General features: G+C 42.8%; 1 protein-coding gene across 5 annotated transcripts in view; it reads right to left on the bottom strand.

The window, feature by feature from the left end:
- The window catches only part of LOC137438969 (guanine nucleotide exchange factor DBS), a 161,978-nt gene that overhangs the window by 112,161 nt on the left and 30,337 nt on the right, over positions 1–19,480 (bottom strand). For 3 of the 5 annotated variants that reach the window (XM_068134488.2, XM_078767574.1, XM_068134490.2), the window contains 8 exons: positions 17,819–17,936; positions 17,476–17,595; positions 16,703–16,819; positions 16,408–16,557; positions 15,890–16,005; positions 15,600–15,714; positions 14,646–14,765; positions 10,587–10,778 (listed from right to left, as the gene is read on the bottom strand). In XM_068134488.2, the coding sequence (XP_067990589.2) occupies positions 10,587–10,778; positions 14,646–14,765; positions 15,600–15,714; positions 15,890–16,005; positions 16,408–16,557; positions 16,703–16,819; positions 17,476–17,595; positions 17,819–17,936 (1,048 nt within the window). The remainder of the gene's footprint in view (positions 1–10,586; positions 10,779–14,645; positions 14,766–15,599; positions 15,715–15,889; positions 16,006–16,407; positions 16,558–16,702; positions 16,820–17,475; positions 17,596–17,818; positions 17,937–19,480) is intronic. The other 2 variants (XM_078767573.1, XM_078767572.1) reach the window with 1 other exon arrangement.

Below are 19,480 nucleotides of genomic sequence, written 5' to 3'. Positions count from 1 at the left end.
CGAATGACTTGATTAGATTCAGTGATTTATCACAATATATATCTTTAAAGAAAACAGCACGTTTTGTGAAACAAGTAAAATTTACAACCACAACACCTGGTTATACTGACCATACACCTTTCCTCATTGAATTTAACTACCTGCTTACAATTAAATTTTATAAAGAAGGACATTTAGTTAATATGCGAATTAATAAATGGGGGTATGATATGCCTGATTTAGGGTATAATTGGTCTTTTTCAATAAACATAGAAGACCTACATGATTTAAATCAGTCTCGTAAAGAAGAATATTATCCACTTGGTGAAGATAAGGATTTATGTGGAAGTACAATTAGTAAACAACAAATACGTGATTTTAAGAAAATAAAAATATATGATAGTATAGCGATGGTTCGCATGACAAAGAAGGAAGGTAATGAGATAAGGATAGAAAGCCGAGGAATACAAACCGATTTGGTAGTGGGAAGATGGGGTGGTATTACCTGTCATAATATTAATCTCACATATATTTCTGATACATAAATGGCAGGAAGAAGACTACAAGAGAATTATAATTTTTGTATTCAAGGATACCTACAAGAAAAGGGTGCTCGGTATTACATACCTTATGATTTGGAGCATATACATGGGAATTTTGTCATTAAAAACTGGCCTTATACTGATATTGTTAAACCCACAAATAGAGACTTGTTTAAAATATAAAATAAAAATGAACTTCTCAAAGTTATGAAATATAAAACTCTTTTAGAAATCGTCAACAAATCTTATTGGTATCCTAATATGAGAAAAATAATTATAGATACAAGAATATCTCAAAATCCAGATGAGTATATGTATAATATTCTTTGGGGTTCAAACTCAAGGGTAGCAAGGGATGAGGAAGGAGTTGAAGAAGAGAAGGAGGAAAGAGAGAAAAAGGAGAAGGAGGAAAGGGAGAGGGAGGAGAAGGAGGAGAGGGAGAAAAAGGAGGAGGAGAGGGAGAAAAAGGAGGAGGAGAGGGAGAAAAAGGAGAAGGAGGAAGGAGAGAAAAGGGAGAAGGAGGAGAGGGAGAAAAAGGAGGAGGAGAGGGAGAAAAAGGAGAAGGAGGAGAGGGAGGAAAGGGAGAAGGAGGAAAGAGAGAAAAAGAAGAAGGAGGAGAGGGAGAAAAAGGAGAAGGAGGAGAGGGAGGAAAGGGAGCAAAGAGAGAGGGAGGAAAAATATAAAAAGATGGAAATCAGTGAGATTCGTAAAAGATTGAGTGTATTACAGCAAATAAATCAATCTCAACGCACCGAAGAGGAAATTAAAGAATTAACAACTCTTATGAAGATAATGGTTTCAAAAATAACAACGTTAATGTCTTCAATTTCAGGGAGGAGATTTAAACGAGAAAGTGGTGAAGAAGAAGAAGAAGAAGAAGGAAAAGATTATGTGATTGATGATGTTGGTGTCATTGACTTTAGTTAGTTTTTATTTGTAAATAAATGGAGGAGAGAGTGAAGGCATTCCTTAGGATTCTTTATGTTTTAAAAATAAAGATTGAAATGTATATGTTGAAAACCAAAAAGGTTTTGATACTCTGTCGGAATTTTTCTGATAAATAAATATGAGTTATTGTCTCAAATGTAAAAAGAAAACTAAATCTAAAAATATCTCTTATGTTAAAGCTAAAAATAATAGTTTATCAAAAAGGAATATGTCAAGTATGTGGCTCTAAAAAGTGCCAATTCATCTCTCCTAAAAGAGGAGGAGACATACAAAAGTTTCTGTCAGGAAGTAAATTTACAACAACTGGAATTCCAGGGGAATTACACCTTCCAGGGTATTCTTTCTGTGGTCCAGGAACAAACATGGATAAAAGATTAGATGAGGCTGACAATCCTAAACCTTGGTCTAAACCTACAAATAGGGTTGACGAAGTGTGTATGAAGCATGATATTGCTTATGGGAAAACCACTACGTTGACTGAAAAACATAAAGCCGACAGCGAAATGTTGTATAATTTGTCTTTGATACAAAATCCAACGTTGAGAGAGAAAGTTGATAGGTTTATTGTGAGAAATTTGATAAATGCTAAATTGAAACTTGGTCTTGGTTATTCCTCAAAAAACTATTAGGCTCTAATGATGTCATCAAGACTGAGGAGCTTTTGGCTGAAGAATTACACAAACCTATAATCACAAAGTTTAAAAGAAGGAAGGTTTATTCTAAATACACCGACCACATATGGTCCGCTGATTTAATTGAATTGAATAATGACAGGGGATACAGGTATGCTTTAACCGTTATTGATTTGAGGAGTAGATTTGCCTGGGTTGTCCCTTTAAAAAATAAAAGGGGTGATACTTTAATGTTAGCCTTTAAGCTAATATTTGATCGGGATAAAAGGAAACCAAAGAAGTTATGGACTGATGAGGGAACAGAGTTCTATAACAAAATATTCATGAAATTTCTTAAGGGGAAGGGTATTAAATTATACAGCACCTTTAATGAAGGAAAGGCAGTTGTTATTGAGCGTTTTAATCGTACTTTAAAAGAGAAATTATATAAAAAATTCACACAACTCGGTTCTCAAAAATGGGTGTATTTAATTCAGGATATTGTAGATAATTACAATAATACAGTTCATTCATCAACAAAATCAAAACCATCAGAAACATTTACAAAATTAGAATATGAAAAGGAGATTAATTTGAGAAAGCCCAAGTTTAAAGTTGGTGATATTGTAAGAATATACAAATGGAAAAGTCATTTTGAGAAAGGTTATACACAAAAATGGACTCGTGAATTATTTAAAATCATTGATGTAATGGATACAGTCCCTTGGACCTACAAATTATATGATTTAAATGGAGAAGAAATCTTGGGTTCATTTTACTCGCAAGAATTACAAAAAACACAAGTAAGCAGCTAATACCCTTGAAAATAATAAATAAATAAATAAAATGTAATGGGGATACGTTTTTAAATCTGTGAACCCCAAACACAGAATCACACAACTTTTTAGTTGGGGCTTAACTTTTGTGTGTGCATAATGGGGATACGTTTTTAAATCTGTGAACCCCAAACACAGAATCCCACAACTTTTCAGTTGGGGCTTAACTTTTGTGTGTGTATAATGGGGATACGTTTTTAAATCTGTGAACCCCAAACACAGAATCCCACAACTTTTTAGTTGGGGCTTAACTTTTGTGTGTGTATAATGGGGATACGTTTTTAAATCTGTGAACCCCAAACACAGAATCCCACAACTTTTTAGTTGGGGCTTAACTTTTGTGTGTGTATAATGGGGATACGTTTTTAAATCTGTGAACCCCAAACACAGAATCCCACAACTTTTCAGTTGGGGCTTAACTTTTGTGTGTGTATAATGGGGATACGTTTTTAAATCTGTGAACCCCAAACACAGAATCCCTCAACTTTCCAGTTGGGGCTTAACTTTTGTGTATGTGTGAGTGAGTCATAATAATATACAAACCCTAACCCAACCCCATCCCTAACCCAACCCCATCCCTAACCCAAACCCATCCCTAACCCAAACCCATCCCTAACCCAAACCCATCCCTAACCCAACCCCATCCCTAACCCAACCCATTCCTAACCCAACCCCATCCCTAACCCAACCCAATCCCTAACCCAACCCCATCCCTAACCCAACCCCATCCCTAACCCAACCCCATCCCTAACCCAACCCCATCCCTAACCCTCACATTCAAAATCCCAACCCTAACCCAACCCCATCCCTAACCCAACCCCAACCCATCCCTAACCCTCACATTCAAAATCCCAACCCTAACCCAATCCCATCCCTAACCCAACCCCAACCCTCACATTCAAAATCCCAACCCGAACCCAACCCCATCCCTAACCCAACCCCAACCCTAACCCTCACATTCAAAATCCCAACCCTAACCCAACCCCATCCCTAACCCAACCCCATCCCTAACCCTCACATTCAAAATCCCACCCAAACCCTAACATAATCTTTTTTTTCTTCTTTTTTAAAAATATGTATTTTTTTTTATTTTTTTTTTCCTCTTCTTCCAATTCTGTCTTTCAAGGCTTTCAAGTTTGAAGAAGTAGAAATGGGAAGAAAGAATTTTCCAGCATTTTCTTCCTCGAACTTTCTTGATATTGCTTAAATCAAGCGTCATTAAACAAAGAACATTGTTCATTGCTTTAGAATCCAAAGAGTCTCCAAGATGGACCCCACAGGTAGAGTCTCCAAAATAAAACCAACTTTCCAAGTTCCCAAGGTATAACCACATTCCTGTTGAGCCTCCAAGATAGGTATCACATTCCGAGTCATCAAAACAAAACCCCCATTCCGAGTCTCCAAAAATATAACCATCTTTCCAAGTCCCCAAGGTAGAACCACAATTTTCAGAAATATTTGGGGTTTCCGTGATAAGTCTCACATAGTATAATTGCGGACCATCAGGGAAAACTTCCCTTTCCCAATTTTTTAGGGTTTCTATGATGTGTCTCACATAGTATAACTGCGGACCATCAGGGAGAACTCTCCTTGCCCAATTTTTTAGGGTTTCTATGATGTGTCTCACATAGTATAACTGCGGACCATCAGGGAGAATTCCCATTTCACAATTTTTTAGGGTTTCTATGATGTGTCTCACATAGTATAACTGCGGACCATCAGGGAGAACTCCCCTTTCCCAATTTTCAGAAATTTGTGGGTCTCCAATGTATGACTTGTATTCTGGCTCATCAAGGTAGAACTTGTTCAGTGGGTTTTGTTTTGATAACTCACAACAAGTATCATCATGGTAAAACTCTTTTTCAGGATTTTGTGGATCTCCAAGGTATAACTCTTTGGCTGGGTCATCAAGGTAGAACTCGTTCTGGGGGTCTTGGTTGTTCAAAATGTCTTCAAACAAAAAAATAACTTCATCCCAAGTTGTGTTAAAAGCAGAATTTTCATTTCGTATCTCAGATACAATTTCCTGTGAAAGAAAATAACAATGTATTAATTTAATACAATATTTTTATTTGTATAAATCAAGCTCTATGAATATTAAAATAAACTTTGTTAACTCTTACATGAGTCTCATCTAAAAAAAAAAAAAAAAAAAAAATTAAATAAATAAATAAATAAATAAACAAACTTACCTCCATTGATAAGAGGTTCGAGTCCAGTTCATCAATCTGAAGGTTGAGTTCTACACAGGTAGTAGGACTCCAAGGAATAGCAAAGTTATCCCATTCCATTTCGGCATAGGAGTCCATTCTCAAGTGAAGCAGAAAGCGTGTTTGAAAAAGCCTGTGTGGTCGGTGCCTTTTATAAGAAGGGCTGGGTGTGTGTCATTTCCTGTGGAAATTCCCTGGGCGTGTCTTAACTGGAAATGATGTGATGGAAATTCCCTGAAAATGATGTAATGTTTTACCTGGAAATGATACAATGCTGAAGAGTTTATAAAGTGGGTGGGACTTAGCAAAAGTGGGCGGAGCTTAGCAAAGGGGGCGGGACATAGCAAAAAGTGGGCGGGGCTTAGTAAAAGGTGGGCGTGGCTTACCAAAAAGTGGGCGGGGTTTTTCAAAAAGTGGACGGAGCTTAACAAAAGGTGGGCAGAGCCTACCAAAAAGTGTGTGGCACTGGAGGCGCTCAAGCAAGAACATTGAGGGAGGTTTACCATTTTATCTTAGCTCAGTTAAAATATCTTAATAAAGAACCAAACTCAAACATATTTTTTGTTAATATATTAGATGGTGAAGAGAGTTGTAGGAGAATTAAATTATTTCCCACACATAAACAAATATTTGTAGGGTCGTTGTTTGAGTGGGTTATATTCACCAGATGATATTAAGAGTAAAAGGTTAAAAGGTTCATAAGGTCAGAAGGATCACAGGTGTTTAAGTGGTCTAATGAATAAGGATAACATGTCAAAAGGTTAGAAGGTTCGTAAAGAACAGGGTGAGAGAAATAGAGGTCTTTAGGGGCAATGAGGGAGGGAAAGAATTAATATGGAAGTGAATGGGTCAATGTTTGAGTGGGTCAAAGATTAATCTGCCAGATGATATGTAGAAGAAGGATGATAGGTCTATAAGAGAAAACAAATATTTGTAGTGTTTGAGTGGTCTAATGAACAACATTAAGGATAGGTACTACAGACAAAAGGTTCATAAAGATGAGGGTGGGAGAAATAGAGGTGTTTATGATTTTTGAAAAAGACAAGGGGGTAAATGACATTAGATAGGGATTTCCCATGTTAAACGGAGGTGTCCCAGAAGCAACATTATTACACTACTGATAATGCTGTGGATGTACTTGGTGCTCATGGTCACAAACTGTTCTGCAGAACGTTCATTCAGTAAAATGAAGTTCATCAAGAACAGACTCCATACTACAATGTGTCCTGATAGGCTCAGTCACCTGGCCTTGATGAGTATTGAATGTGACATTCTCAGAGAGATTGACTTCGACAAATTGAACCAAGACTTTGCAAGGATCAAGTCTCGTAAAGTGCCTGGTCTGTAAATATAGGTATTAGGTACTTTACTAGATCCTTATGATTGATCATGATTGACCTGCCTGCTTATTCACTATTCAGATTCTTTATGCTTGAAACATCGGAACTTTGTCGATTCTCATAAATTGATCATGATGTTTATAGATGTACATTCTTATTCAGATTATTTGTACTTGAAAAATATACTTTATGGATGACTGTAACTATGTCTTGTCACATTTTTAGTATTCTAAGTTAGGGTGGGCCTCCACTACTGAAGGCTGCCCAGGGGCCTCCACCTGTCTAAATCCGGCCCTGTCGACACATACGGTAATTACATCATTACAAAATATCTGTCAACCAATTATAACCCCTCAGCCCTTCAGCCTATCATGAGCAATCGCCGTATTAGAGAATGCAAAACCTCATCTGTTTGAGGATTCACAAAACAATTCGATAAGATCAGCGATTTACGCAGCTGGCAACCCCATAAATACTAATACGGATTTATTTATTGTGTGGAGGCGATTAGTAATTACGAGAAATGTTAAGCCGGAAGGAGTTCGTAAATATGGATAAGACACATTGACATGTACCATGGAGTTTAAAATGTAAAAGGTGGTTCTGAAAGTTACTTCTCGTGTTCTCACGACTCCAAGAACCACCTTTAGAGGCCATTTTTCCCCGCAGAGCAGGGGTTGGCCTTTTTCGGGCACCGTGGTCCCCTTTTTGAAGCAATGTTTTACAGCTGGAGGCCCTTCCTGCCACCAACCCTGTTGGTCGCCTCTTGCAACGCACAGGGAATATACCAGTGAGCTGGTACTCGATTTGCCGACCTCGGAAGGTATGACAGGCTGAGTCAACCCCCCTGGTGTTAATTCAGCGATCGACCGGGATTCGAACCCAGGATCCTCGGATCCCAAGCCGGCATCCTAACTGCTAATCCGGCACCCTAACTGCTAAGCCGGCACCCTAACCGCTAAGCCGACACCCTAACCGCTAAGCCGGCACCCTAACCGCTAAGTCGGCACCCTAACCGCTAATCCGGCACCCTACCCGCGAAGCCGACACCCTAACCGCTAAGCCGGCACCCTAACCGCTAAGCCGGCACCCTAACCGCTAAGCCGGCACCCTAACCGCTAAGCCGGCACCCTAACCGCTAAGCCGGCACCCTAACCGCTAAGCCGGCACCCTAACCGCCAATCCAGCACCCTAACCGCTAAGCCGACACCCTAACCGCTAAGCCGGCACCCTAACCGCTAAGCCGGCACCCTAACCGCTAAGCCGGCACCCTAACCGCTAAGCCGGCACCCTAACCGCTAAGCCGGCACCCTAACCGCTAAGCCGGCACCCTAACCACTAAGCCGGCACCCTAACCGCCAATCCGGCATCCTAACCGCTAATCCGGCACCCTAACTGCTAAGCCGACACCATAACCGCTAAGCCGGCACCCTAACCGCTAAGTCGGCACCCTAACCACTAATCCGACACCCTAACCGCTAAGCCGGCACCCTAACCGCTAAGCCGCACCCTAACCGCTAAGCCGGCACCCTAACCGCTAAGCCGGCACCCTAACCACTAAGCCGGCACCCTAACCGCCAATCCGGCACCCTAACCGCTAAGCCGACACCCTAACCGCTAAGCCGGCACCCTAACCGCTAAGCCGGCACCCTAACCGCTAAGCCGGCACCCTAACCGCTAAGCCGGCACCCTAACCGCTAAGCCGGCACCCTAACCGCTAAGCCGGCACCCTAACCGCTAAGCCGGCACCCTAACCGCTAAGCCGGCACCCTAACCGCCAATCCGGCATCCTAACCGCTAATCCGGCACCCTAACCGCTAATCCGGCACCCTAACTGCTAAGCCGACACCCTAACCGCTAAGCCGGCACCCTAACCGCTAATCCGGCACCCTAACCGCTAAGTCGGCACCCTAACCACTAAGCCGGCACCCTAACCACTAAGCCGGCACCCTAACCGCCAATCCGGCATCCTAACCGCTAATCCGGCACCCTAACTGCTAAGCCGACACCATAACCGCTAAGCCGGCACCCTAACCGCTAAGTCGGCACCCTAACCACTAATCCGACACCCTAACCGCTAAGCCGGCACCCTAACCGCTAAGCCGCACCCTAACCGCTAAGCCGGCACCCTAACCGCTAAGCCGGCACCCTAACCACTAAGCCGGCACCCTAACCGCCAATCCGGCACCCTAACCGCTAAGCCGACACCCTAACCGCTAAGCCGGCACCCTAACCGCTAAGCCGGCACCCTAACCGCTAAGCCGGCACCCTAACCGCTAAGCCGGCACCCTAACCGCTAAGCCGGCACCCTAACCGCTAAGCCGGCACCCTAACCGCTAAGCCGGCACCCTAACCGCTAAGCCGGCACCCTAACCGCCAATCCGGCATCCTAACCGCTAATCCGGCACCCTAACCGCTAATCCGGCACCCTAACTGCTAAGCCGACACCCTAACCGCTAAGCCGGCACCCTAACCGCTAATCCGGCACCCTAACCGCTAAGCCGGCACCCTAACCACTAAGCCGGCATCCTAACCGCTAAGCCGGCACCCTAACCGCTAAGTCGGCACCCTAACCGCTAAGCCGGCACCCTAACCGCTAAGCCGGCACCCTAACCGCTAAGCCGGCACCATAACCGCTAAGCCGGCACCCTAACCGCTAAGCCGGCACCCTAACCGCTAAGCCGGCACCCTAACCGCTAAGCCGGCACCATAACCGCTAAGCCGGCACCTTAACCGCTAAGCCGGCACCTTAACCGCTAAGCCGGCACCCTAACCGCTAAGCCGGCACCCTAACCGCTAAGCCGGCACCCTAACCGCTATGTCGGCTTAGCTAGAACAGCACCCAGTCGAGAGCAAACCTCTACCTGGTTGGCCATATCACTCAATGGTGAAGAATCACATAAAAATTCTACTAGCTGGATCCGGATCCGGATCTTCACCAAAATTGAATCGATTCTTCCTTGTCACAAACACAACCGGTCCAACAAGTTTCGTGCAAATCCGTCCACAACTTTTTGAGATATCCTGCTATGTATCGTTTTTGGCCCAATCTCCCAATGGTGAAGAATCACTTTAAAATTTAAATAATTCGCATATTCGAATCCATATTCAGATCTTCACCACAATCGAATAGATTAGTCCTTGTCACACACACAACAACTCCACCAGGTTTCGTCCGAATCCGTCCACAACATTTTGAGATATCCTACTATGCATCGTTTTTGGCCTGATCTCCCAATGGTGAACAATCACTTTTAGAATTCTAGTAGCCGGATCCGAATCCGGATCTTCACCAAAATATAATAATTTCGTCCTTGTGACATACGCTACATCTCTGCCAAATTTCGTACGAATCTGTCCACAACTGTTTGAGATATTTTGTTTTTGGAAGAAAACTTTTCCAACTAGAACGCCACTCAGTAGAGCGCATACTCCCGCCGTGGGTGGCCGCTGCTGAGCCCTAACTTCCAATGGTAAAAAAATTCCTGGATCCGGAATAATATCCTGAGCTTCACCAAAAACTATTCAATTCTTCCTTATCCCAAAAGCAATCGTCCCACCAACTTTCATCCAAATCCGTTCAGAACTTTTCCAGATATCTTGTTCACAAACGCACGAACACACGAACATACGGACACACACACATACGGACGGACACGATCGAATGCATTACTCCCTGGCGGGAGTAACAAGCTCTACTTCATGCGAGGCCTGCTGCTGGTGAGTCGATCCATGCATGTCTTTCTCTTCCAGAAGAGGGCGGAGCTTGGACTGTGCCCCGCCATTGCATGTCACTCTCCCAGCCGGTAAATGGGCGGAGCTTGGAGTGCGCATAAATAAAGAGCTCATACTGCTCACTCATTCTTCATTTAATTGATTCATTTATCTGCTTGCGGAACGCAAGCACAATCAACGAGCAAATAATAAGTCTTGGTGGTTAACACTGTGCTAAAACCCCCACAGGGAAATTCGAGTTTGGCAAGTTGATGACACCAACAAGTGACAATGGCAATAGCAAGTGTTAAAACAATACCTTGTTGTTCCTAACAAAGAAGCATCGTAACAATGACCTCAGTGATCCAAAAGTCACGCGGATATCTCGCACCACTACGACTCCCACCTTGTCAAGTCTCTGTTCGAGTTCCAGAGCTGAGATGAGTGAGGCCTGGCGGGTCTGCAGTGCCACAGAAAGGCCACTAGCCTGGCTGCAAACCTCTGCGCAGGCTGCTTCCAACCAATCAGCCGCATAGTGCGGCTCCGACACCAGGTGGTCACCCCTGAGGCCCAGAGCCGTTGCATGGTCAAGCCAATCCTTCACAAGAAGAAGAAACAAGGAGATTGGCAATTGTCGGTGTAAGGGGAAGTTTTTTCGTCCCACAAATAAATGTTAAAAACAAAACAAAATTTTGATTTCTTCAAACTGCCAACAGGATTAGAATAGCACCAGGCAATGCCAGGTACACATGATAGTAGGTGATAAAAACAGCATTATTAACTATTAGGATTAGGATTAAGGTTTTGTCACTCTTCACTACCTGGTTGAACATTGATTTCTAAAATAAATTATATAAAATCGAGGTCATGGAAGCCGAAGTGAGAAAGGGTGAAAAGGTAACGAAGCAACAGTGGGGGTAATGCTGCCACAGTTGTACAAAACTAGGGCATGCCCGTACTATATATAAGCTAGGACGTGCCCGTACGTGGGTGCCCGTTCCTTGCCAAAAAAAAAAAAAATTTGTGTAGGGGTGTGTGTGTGTGTAAACATCCTAGGGCGTGCCCGTACGTGGGTGCAAAAAAACATGCGTGCAAACAACAACAACAAAAAAAAACTTTGAAACCACGTGGCAGTAACGACCACAGAACCCCCCCCCCCTCTATTTACATGAATGGTTTGGTCCATTCGCAACGACCACAGAACCCCCCCCTCTATTTACATGCAATGGTTTGGTCCAAAGCGAACGGCTTGCGGTGTTTGGTAAAGAAATCGCCATAGCTCGGTAACTACTTGTCCGATTAATTTCAAACCTTGAAAAGGCACATCCTCGGGTCCCCAGCAATATACCTGGCAAGTTGCAAGTATATCGGACCCGTGGTTGTCGAGAAACAGCGGTCACAGACAAACATACATACATACATACAAACATACAAACATACAAACATACACACAGAGATTACTGGAATTATAGATAGACTAGGGCATGCCCGTACGTGGGTGCCCGTTCCTTGCCAAAAAAAAAAAAAAACGCTACCCGTACGCTCTACCCCGCCCGTACGCCCGTAAACAAAAAAAACAATGCTCTTCGCTTCCGCCCTTCGCTCTGACTGAATTGGGAGAAATAATGCGCATAAGAAATCGAGAAATTATTATTTTCTCCAGAAGAAATCGAATTACGAACCGTAATGGCGCACGCGCTGGGCTCGGCTCGCTCTCACATCGGCCACGCCTACGCAACAAAGCGTTCTGTGATTGGCTGCCGGAAGTGAAGTCTTCACTGTCCGGAAGGTCGCAAATCGCAGTTACGATGAATCGCAAATTAGTTTTAATTAGTTTTAAAACATAGTTTAACGGCAACATAGTTTTCCAACGTGAAATAAATGAATACGCTCTCAAATGTGCCGTCCGAGGCAGAGTCTGTTCGCCACGTTCGGCACACGTGATAGCTCGCTGCTCTCTGATTGGTTGAATCGTTTTTTGGACATAGCTCGGTAACTACTTGTCCGATTAATATGAAACCTTGAAAAGGCACATCCTCGGGTCCCCAGCAATATACCTGGCAAGTTTAAAGTATATCGGACCGGTAGTTGTCGAGAAACAGCGGTCACAGACAAACATACATACATACATACAAACATACAAACATACAAACATACAAACATACACACAGAGATTACTGGAATTATAGATAGATAAACAAGGGGATGAAGGAATGGGAAAAGAGGAGAAAAGAAAGCGTGAGAAATAGGAGGAAACATAGGAACCCTCAATGGGTTAGGAAGGGTTAATGGGGTAGAAACAATTATGGGAAGGGATGGTGGATCATACGAGATGGTAATGCACTTCTGATTTGATACCCGAGAGGGAAGAGTGGAATTGATCAGACTTTGGAAAACGGTTCCACAAACGGAATAAAACAGGAACAAAAACGTTTGTGTGCGGTAAGCGAGGACTTTAAGAGTTTAACCACGAGGAGGTTGGTTACTTGAAAAACACGTGAGTCTAAGAAGAGCTGGTGAGGGTCGGAGGACTGAGAGAATTCCAAGGGAGCTGTTCATAAAATGTGAAAAAGGCTGTTTTGGGATCAACTATATGAAATTGTGGATACAAATTTGCTCCTTCGTTTTTAGCCAGAAAACCGTGCTGTGCCTTCATATCTCTGGAGTGCACAGTGTGGTTGATCAGCACAAAAGCAGATATATATATATATATATATATATATATATATATATATATATATATATACAGTCACGTGAAAAGGTAAGTACACCCCATGTAAAGTTTTGACTTTTTCAACATATTTCAACATACAGCTATTTGATCTTCATTTCAACAATATTGATAGATAAAGGTGACATAATACAACAAATATCATGAAACATTTACATTTTGTAGTCCATTGTATAATTTAAATAAACATAAATGCAAATTTCGCATGTGCAAAAAGTAAGTACACCCTTGGCTCTAATAGGTGGTATTGCCCCCTTTGGCAGAAACAACCTCAAGTAGGCGTTTCTTATAACTGTCTACCAGTCTCTGACATCGACTGGGAGAAATTTTTGCCCACTCCTCCATGCAGAATTCTTTCAGCTGTGCGATGTTTGAGGGGTTTCTTGCATGCACAGCTCGTTTCAAATCCCCCCACAACATCTCGATGGGATTTAGATCCGGGCTTTGACTTGGCCATTCCAGAACCCTCCATTTCTTTCTTTTCAGCCATTCCTTGAAGGATTTACTGGTATGTTTAGGGTCATTGTCATGTTGCAAGGTCCACCTTCGGTTGAGCTTCAACTTTCCGACAGATGGCCTCACATTATCCTCAAGCACCCTCTGGTACAATGAAGAATTCATAGTGGATTCTATGATGGTGAGCTGCCCAGGCCCTGATGCAGCAAAGCTGCCCCAAACCATAATATTTCCACCACCATGCTTTACAGTTGGTATCAGGTTCTTGTGGTCAAATGCTGTCTTTGGTTTTCGCCAAACATGTCTTCTGGTACTGTGGCCAAATAGCTCTCCCTTTGACTCATTTGTCCAGAGCACATTGTTTCAGAAGTGCGGGTCTTTGCCTAGGTGTTCATTGGCAAACTTTAGTCTTGCCCTGATGTTCTTTCTGGACAGCAAAGGTTTCCTCCTGGCACACCTCCCATGTAGATCAAATTTGTGCAGCCTCTTTCTAATGGTAGACACGTGCACTTTGACATCAACAGTGGCCATCGCTACCTGTAGGTCCCATGATGACATTCTGGGGTTCTGAGAGACTTCTTTCAGCATCTTGCGGTCTGCTCTCGGGCTGAACTTGCTGGGGCGGCCTGGCCTGAACAAGTTGGCAATTGTTTAGAATCTGCTCCACTTGTAGAGGATCTTCCGGACCATCGAATGATTGATTTCAAATTGTTTGGAGATCTTTTTAAATCCCTTCCCAGACTCATAGGCATCTATAACCTTCTTTCTGAAGGCCTCAGAGAGCTCTTTTGATCTTGACATGGTGACGCCGCACACTTCAACAACAAAGGGCAAACCAAACGAAATGTCTGAGGTTTAAATAAGACAGGTTCCTCCAAGATCCTCTCTAGCAATGTTCTAATCATTTGCACCTGAGCTGGTGCACCTGATTCTAATTTTAGGTATTTGAAGTAGTGATAAATGTAGGGGTGTACTTACTTTTTCCACATGCGAAATTTGCATTTATGTTTATTTAAATTATACAATGGACTACAAAATGTAAATGTTTCATGATATTTGTTGTATTATATCACCTTTATCTATCAATATTGTTGAAATGAGGATCAAATAGCTGTATGTTGAAATATGTTGAAAAAGTCAAAACTTTACATGGGGTGTACTTACTTTTTCACGTGACTGTATATATATATATATATGTATATGAGATCGAGATTCTGCTTGTGTGATGGAGACCGAAGAGAAAACAATGTTCTTAACGCCCATCAACCATTTCCTTACTTGGCTCTTCTCCTGCAACGCCAAAAGCTCCCGAAGCGTACGCTCCGCGTGTGGCAGGCTCTCCCCATGCTCAGGCATGGATGCCAATCGTTCCTCCAGGCTGTTGAGTGATGATATCACCTGTCGACAATGCAGTGACATACCAAACTGGCCTAGGTCACGCTTTATCTACAGTCTTATTCCAACACCAACCACACTCTTAAAAAAACAAGAGATGATCCAATTACACTGGAGGCTTATCTTTATTGGAACCGAAGAGGGTCTAAAGTCGTAATGAAGCAAGTTGGTGAACCCTGTGCTTGATCCGCACGGCGAAATCAGAATCTGATTGGTGTATTGGCCTGAAGGCCTTTGCACAAGATACTGTGGGAACCTTAGGAAAGGACAGTTGGATTTGTTATATTTCGTAATAATGGCATGCTCCACAATATGGTACCTCCCCTGCTGGCTCTGTACTACTACTAATACAACTACTACTACTAGTACTACTACTACTACTACTACTATTATTATTATTACATATCAAGTCAGAAGGTGTAAGTACAGCCCATATGAACCAGCAATGGATGTTAAACTGGACGCCGGTATTAGTCGGTGGACATTAAAGATCCCACGTTATCCTTTGTGAAGATTAGTCGAGCTATCACCGGCACCCTGAACAAATTACAAATTCATACTCTAACCTACAAGGGGCACTGCGTCAGTGGAACAGCCACACTGCCAGCAAATGATGCTACCTGCAGCCACGTACTGCACAGGAAAGAAGAAGAACGGTTCCAGCATGCAATGGCAAAGTCTCTCCACATTGCACCTGAATGGTGGTCTTTAATCCAAGTCCGTAAGGATTCGAACCCAAGATAAAACAGGTCAGAGACGAGCAGACTCAAAACCGAGCGATATCACTCACTCATCCAACAATAATCTCAGAAAATGACTCCACTTCCCGTGACTCACCTCTCGATAGTCCTGCTGGAAGTGGCAGAGCCTTAGATTTTGCTCCAGCTTCATCTCATGGTGCTCCCAGAACTCATCAAAAGCGGCCTCTGCTTCGTGCAGCTGCACGAGGAGTCTGCATTCGCCATATTAGAAACACAACGTGAGTGAACACAGCACATTACCAAATAGCTTCTATCTTTCTACATTGTCTTACATTGACTAAAAACGGAGATGGAATTCAACAGTGCTTTAACCCTTAACAGAGCTTCAGAAGTTTGCCTAATCAGGGCCTGAAACCCTTCCATCACCTCTCCACTGTAGAAACATTATCTGCTGCATCTCCAGACTCGTCTTCGGTGCCGTGTTCCTGAGTGATGGAGGCCAGTAGCATGTGACCTCTACCCACAGCCTCACTCATCTCCTCCTATCAACAAGAAGATGAAGAATAAAGTTAAGGACATGAAGAGCTAGCAATTGCTTGTACCAAGTAACATGTGACTTCCCGTAATTTGAGGGCACTTTATTTAATTATTTTTCTGTCTTACATAAGTTTTTTTGTGCCCAAATCAAGTCGCCCTTAGGGCGTTAAGTTATTAAATACAATATGTGGACTGGCATGCACAGACCAGATGAGGTGAGACAACCAGATACCCCTCCCTCTCTGAAGATCACTGGTGAACCTGCTAGATTTTAACCGACAATCCAATAGTGCACATGTTATTTCTTATGAAACTGAGTTCTCATGGATAATAACTCAAATTTAAACTTGGTTAAAAAGAGAATAAAAACCTTAACCACCCCCACCCATTTTCATCTCCCCTCAAACCTTTAGCCTGTTTCGTTTCTCAGCATGTGTTTCCAACAGCCCCTCTGCCCCCAAAACATTAGCCGGTGTCCCTGTTTCTGCCAGGTCTGCTCCAAATGCCGCCAACAGTTGGGCTGTGCCTTTCACCGTAACAGCAAATGCCTCCACCTCCTAAACTCGCACACACCGATCAGCATCATAACACAATTTCCAACAGTATAACAAACTAACATTTCCATCCTGCTTGTGAGGTTTAAATGCAATGGGACCATGCATGTGCAGGACGTGTGCCGAGCGTGCAGCATGCACTACCCACCGTTCGTTCGTTGAGCCAACGCTCATGTGAGTAGGAGAGTGACCCGCCCAGCTCCGGGGTCAGTTGCGCAATGTCCACATGCTCACTTAAATCTGACAGAGAACCCAACATGACGAGCTGCAGCATGGAAAAAGAGGAATCATTGCTGTAGGTACGAGTACAGCACCTGGCTAGAAAAAAATCAGGAGAGATCCAGGAATACCTACCTAGGTCCCACTTAATGAGGATTTGCTACCTAAGAAAAGGATCAATGACCAGTCCCAACGTTTGGCATGAGAGAAGGAAAGAATAGAACTAGGACTACCACATGTAAAGTAATGACTAAATCAACCTTGAGATGCACTTGGACTCATTCGACTGGAAAAAGATGAGGATCAGATTTGCATGAATGGTCTATGACAAGCCGAGGTAAATTGAAGTACAGCCAACAGGGTAAAGTCAGCCAGAGGTTGATCCTCAAGGTATCGAAACTAAACCTCCGAATGATGATGCAGAAACCGATTTGAAGGGTTTTGTGTTTTTGGTTCAACTCGGAGTAGAGATTTGCTTCTACCTGCTCACCAGCTCCCAAAACATTACCTGGCATCCTCGTCTCTTCCTTACTAAAATAACTATAAGAAGGACTATAATTATTTTAGTAAGGACAACACTTAGCAAATAACTATAAGAAGCAAACCCAAAACTGCAGATAAGTAAAAATGCCTATCATCAGTGGCCATATTACAAAAGTACCCAAACTATCGGTAACAATAGATGTCTCGTGTCCCGCATACCGGTGCCCTCATATTGCGCTCAGCGCCGAGAAGGCGGCATGCCAGCGTCGCAAGTGGACGCAGCGAGAACGTGGCAGGGGGCAGCAGCAGGACCCCCCGCACATCGGCTGCACAGCAGGTCTGCACAAAGGGTCGCATTATTAGCATAATAATTGCCATTCGACGTCGTTCCCAGAAGTATATCCCATTCCACTAGTGTATCGCATTCTTTTTTTCATTCATATATCTTGTCCTATACTTGATATAAACTATCCACATTTATATTTACAATGAACAAGAAGTGTCGGAAGCAGGACAGCGTGCCTAGCTCTAGCTACTGGGTCTGCCAAATGCTTTGACTCACCAAAGGATTGTGGGTAAAACAACTCACCGAGAGGCGAGATAGCACAGTGCGAACATCCCCCCATCTCCCTCCTCGACTGTCAATAAGCAGCGTGAACCCCCACTCAGCTTTCGCCAGGCTGCACCACATCACAACATGACAACACAATGTAACGAGATGAAACGCTATGCAACACTACGCAACACTACACAACATTACACAACATGGTGCAACAGTATGCAATGTTATACTACGCAACACGATGCAATACTATGGAACATGATGCAATACTATGCAACACAATGCAATACTATGGAACATGATGCAATACCATGCAACACGATGCAATACTATGCAACACGATGCAATACTACGCAACACGATGCAATACTACGCAACACGATGCAATACTATGCAACACGATACAATACTACGCAACACGATGCAATACTACGCAACACTATGCAACACTACGCAACACGATGCAATACAACGCAACACGATGCAATACTACGCAACACAATGCAATACTATGCAAAACGATGCAATACTATGCAACACGATGCAATACTACGCAACGCGATGCAATACTATGCAACACGTTGCAATACTACGCAACATGATACAATACTACGCAACACGATGCAATACTACGCAACACGATGCAATACTATGCAACACGATGCAATACTATGCAACACGATGCAATACTACGCAACACGATGCAATACTACGCAACATGATGCAATACTACGCAACACAATGCAATACTACACAAAACGATGCAATGCTACGCAACACGATGCAATGCTACGCAACACGATGCAATACTACGCAACATGATGCAATACTATGCAACACAATGCAATACTACACAAAACGATGCAATGCTACGCAACACGATGCAATGCTACGCAACACGATGCAATACTATGCAACACGATGCAATGCTACACAACACGATGCAATCCTACACAACATGATGCAACTCTTTGCAACACGATGCATTGCTATACAACACAATGCAACTCTTTGCAACAAACCACACAACCAGCAACACAATATGCTCCAGCAAAACAAAGCAATGCAAGTGTGCAACACAGAGATAATAGCTTAAGTGGGATAATTTCGTAGGGGAGGACATACACAAGACAAATGACAAAACACCTGAACGACAGAATTAATCTAAATATATAAATGGAACAAAAACTGTACTTTAATGCAAAGAAAAGAAACTCTTTACAACTTTTTAAATCAATACCTAATCACATTAATACTGTGATTGAAAACTTCTAGGACTATTGTTGCCATTATGTTACTATATTGTTATTTTTATTTATTATTATTATATAGATTATTATTATTATCGCTGCTGTTGTTTAAAGCAGTATGCTAAGACAATGCATTCCTCAATAACTCACGTACTCAAGTTCAGAAAGTATTCAGACCCCTTTAATTTTTTCACATTTTGTTATGTTGCAGCCTTATGCTGAAATCGTTTAAATTCATTTTTTCCCTCATCAATCTACACTCAATACCCCATAATGACAAAGAGAAAACAGGATTTTAGAAAGTTTTGCAAATTTATTAAAAAGAAAAAACTGAAATATCACATTGACATAAGTATTCAGACCCTTTGCCATAATACTTAAAATTTAGCTCAGGTGCCTCCCATTTCTCTTG

This window comes from Myxine glutinosa, chromosome 13 (genome assembly GCF_964187855.1).
Source record: "Myxine glutinosa chromosome 13, kmMyxGlut1.1, whole genome shotgun sequence".
Taxonomy (NCBI): domain Eukaryota; kingdom Metazoa; phylum Chordata; class Myxini; order Myxiniformes; family Myxinidae; genus Myxine; species Myxine glutinosa.
This window is presented reverse-complemented; position numbering and strand designations above follow the sequence as displayed.